General features: G+C 34.9%; 1 protein-coding gene across 1 annotated transcript; it reads left to right on the top strand.

Moving 5' to 3' along the window:
• The first annotated feature begins 500 nt into the window (after positions 1-500).
• Positions 501-1,548, top strand: LOC140177677 (alpha-L-arabinofuranosidase 2-like). Its single transcript, XM_072210826.1, has 4 exons — positions 501-618; positions 840-968; positions 1,065-1,183; positions 1,429-1,548. Exons 1-4 carry the CDS (start codon positions 501-503, stop codon positions 1,546-1,548), a joined length of 486 nt encoding a protein of 161 aa, XP_072066927.1.
• Positions 1,549-3,077: the final 1,529 nt, after the last annotated feature.

The raw sequence follows: 3,077 nt of genomic DNA, 5'->3' as shown, positions 1-3,077 counted from the left end.
GGACTATTATATATTGCTGGAAAGCCCTGGATGTCTACTTTCCAACGCAATTGAAAGCATGCCATTTCGAGTTCTGTAGCTCCAGAAAATCCACTTTGAGTGCAGGGAGGTCAGAATCCAACAGCATCAGCAGTCCTTTTTCAGCCTGAATCAGATTTTTGCTCAGCTCCTTCAATTTCAGCCAGAAAAATACCTGAAATTATAGAAAAACACACAACTCATAGTAAAGTCCAGAAATATGAATTTTTCCTAAAAACTAATGAAAATAGACTAAAAACTAACTAGAACATACCCAAAACTATATGAAATTAACCCCAAAAAGCGTATAAAATATCCGTTCATCACATATCTATGATGAGTTCTTGGAGAAGTCAAAGAAACGTGCTTTGAGACGCGTTGTTGGTGATCCATTCAAGAAGGGTGTTAAACAAGGCCCTCAGGTGCTGCATGCTCTCTATTCTAATCTATTCACTCCTCTGTTTTTAGAATAGTTGACTCTGATGCATGTAATTAATTGGGTGAAATTCAAATCTCAGATTGACACAAAGCAATTTGAGAAAGTGCTTAGGTACATAAGATCTGGAATTGAAAGCAATGCCACCCTTGAAAGTAATGTAGGTACAAATGTGAATTAATTAATTGAATTTTCATGTAATAATTAAGCAATGAAAGAATATAATTATTACCTTCTTTTTGCAGTTTGGAAAGCATTCATACTCTTGGTCAGTGGTGATGGGGTTTTTAACATTTACCATGTCGATGTTTGTGAAAAATTATGCTTGAAGTTTTGATATAATTTTTATGGGAAGTTGAATATAATTTTCATTTATGAAATTTAGCTAAAGGTTCTCCCTCTTCAAAGTGGGGATCTGTTAGACCTTCTATGGGACATCCTGAACCATTCGATTTCAAATTTGTTGCTGTTGGAAATGAAAATTATTTTCCTCATCATGAAGTGCAGTATCAAGGCAATCATTCTTTAATTTATTTTGCCTATGATTATTATTAGCTACTTTATTTATTTATCTTTTGTATTTATTTATTTATTTATTTTGACTGAGCAGAAAAGTACTTTAAGTTCTATAATGCTATAAAACGTGCTTATCCAGAGATTCGGATTATCTCAAATTGTGATGGTTCTAAAATGCCATTAAGTCACCCTGCTGATCTCTTTGATTTCCATGTAATTTTTCAACTAAACTAATAACTACTAAACTTTATTCTCTTTTAGCTTGCCATATTTAGTGATTTTTTTAATTTGTTAGATATATCCAAATAATTCTATGGACATGTTTTCCAAATACTGAGTATTTGACAAGACATCAAGATCAGGTCTAAAGGTTTGATTATATTGCTTACTTTTAATTTCTTTAGTGGAATTATTATTTATGGATTCTTTATTTATATATATGCATTTGATAAATGAAGGATCAACTTTGTCTATTGGCTTTAATGCATGTGTTTGTTAGTGAATATGCTGTTACGAATGATGGTGCAAGAAATGGAACCCTTTTGGCTGCATTGGCTGAAGCTGCATTCCTTGATTAGTTGACCTCAAGGAAATTGACTTGGGTTTTCAAAATTGAATAGTATCTTTTGGAGTTTGATATTTGTGAATTATATAGTTATATTGTTATTTTGTGACACATTTTTCTTGGAGAATGAGTTTGGTGCTCAATTACATTTTTGGCAGATCGGTGGAAGATAATTATGTTTCTACTTCTGATGCTCTTTTGGCTGGAATGGCAGCTGGTGCTGTAGAGGCTTTGATAAACTCTCTGTTTGAACTTATCAAGCTTCATGAACAGGTTTTCTCAGATTCATACATTCCGAACCTATTTTACACTTTCCCATCGGCATTGCTAATCAGATTCCTGGCTATTTGTGTGTTGGTTTTTTGTAGAGCAATAAGTGGAAAGCTGAACAAGAACACAATTTCTCAGCTTGTGAAGACTTGTGATGTAAGATTTATGCTCTCAGAATATTTGATTAGCAACTATTGTGTTTCTTTTAAGTGGATTTGTATTCAAATAGGTTTTCTTTTAAGAATAATTGATTGTTTTTTTCTTTTTTAAAGTAGGAATTTATCTTTTGGATGGGGAAGAATGAGGAGAAAACTGTCTTTATATATTTGAGATGTCCAAGCATTTTCACTTTATCTTTCTATGAATTTAGGATGAAATTGTCTTGTTTCTGCTGTATGTTGAGGCCATAACACTTTATCTATGAATTAAATACTTCTATTGAATTCGTCGAGCTGCAAAAGCGAAAGACCATACTGCTTTCCATGCTTGAAGAGGTATGTGCGTATGTGTTTCCTATGGAAAAGAAAAGGTGCAAGTCAAATGGTCTTTATTCCGTATGTGAATTATTAGTATCTATCAATGCAAATCAACCCTAGTGAGGTCCCTAGCTAGCTAACTTTTTGATGGTTTGATTGATGGGATTGTATTGGGGATTCTTTGAACTAACTAAGCAGCCAATGTGGGCCTTTTTGTTAATGCCACCACCTCGTGACAATAACTTACCCTTTTTTCTTTTATTGCCAAACATGTCATTTCCTATTCCCCCTTTTTAATCTAGTATTGTATTGTTAAATCAAAGTAAAAAGATCTTTTAACTCATTATTTTTGTGTTTGTGAAGGTTGACAGGAGATATAAGAATTACCAGATTCAGATGAAGGCAGTGGTGTCTTCCTTTGAGGCGGTGGCTGGAAACGGTGCTGCCACGGTTTACACGGCTTTGGCACAGAAAGCCATGTCTAAATATTTTAGGAACCTGAAGGATGCAATAATGGGGCAGATTCAAGCGACAAAAAAGGCCATGTGAGAGAAAGATCCAGTTGCAGCAGGCACCACCAAGGGAAAAACCCTGAGACTGAAGATCATTGACCAAGCTTTGAGGCAGCAAAGGGCATTCCAGCAAATGAGCATGATGGAAACTCATCCATGGAAACCTCAGCGTGGCCTTCCCGAGCGCTCCGTTTCTGTTCTCCGTGCTTGGCTCTTTGAGCATTTCCTCCATCCATAAGTACCTCTCTTTCTTGGTAGATTAATACAAGAGTTTGAATGTATTT

This window comes from Arachis hypogaea, chromosome 13, assembly GCF_003086295.3.
Source record: "Arachis hypogaea cultivar Tifrunner chromosome 13, arahy.Tifrunner.gnm2.J5K5, whole genome shotgun sequence".
NCBI lineage: Eukaryota > Viridiplantae > Streptophyta > Magnoliopsida > Fabales > Fabaceae > Arachis > Arachis hypogaea.
This window is presented reverse-complemented; position numbering and strand designations above follow the sequence as displayed.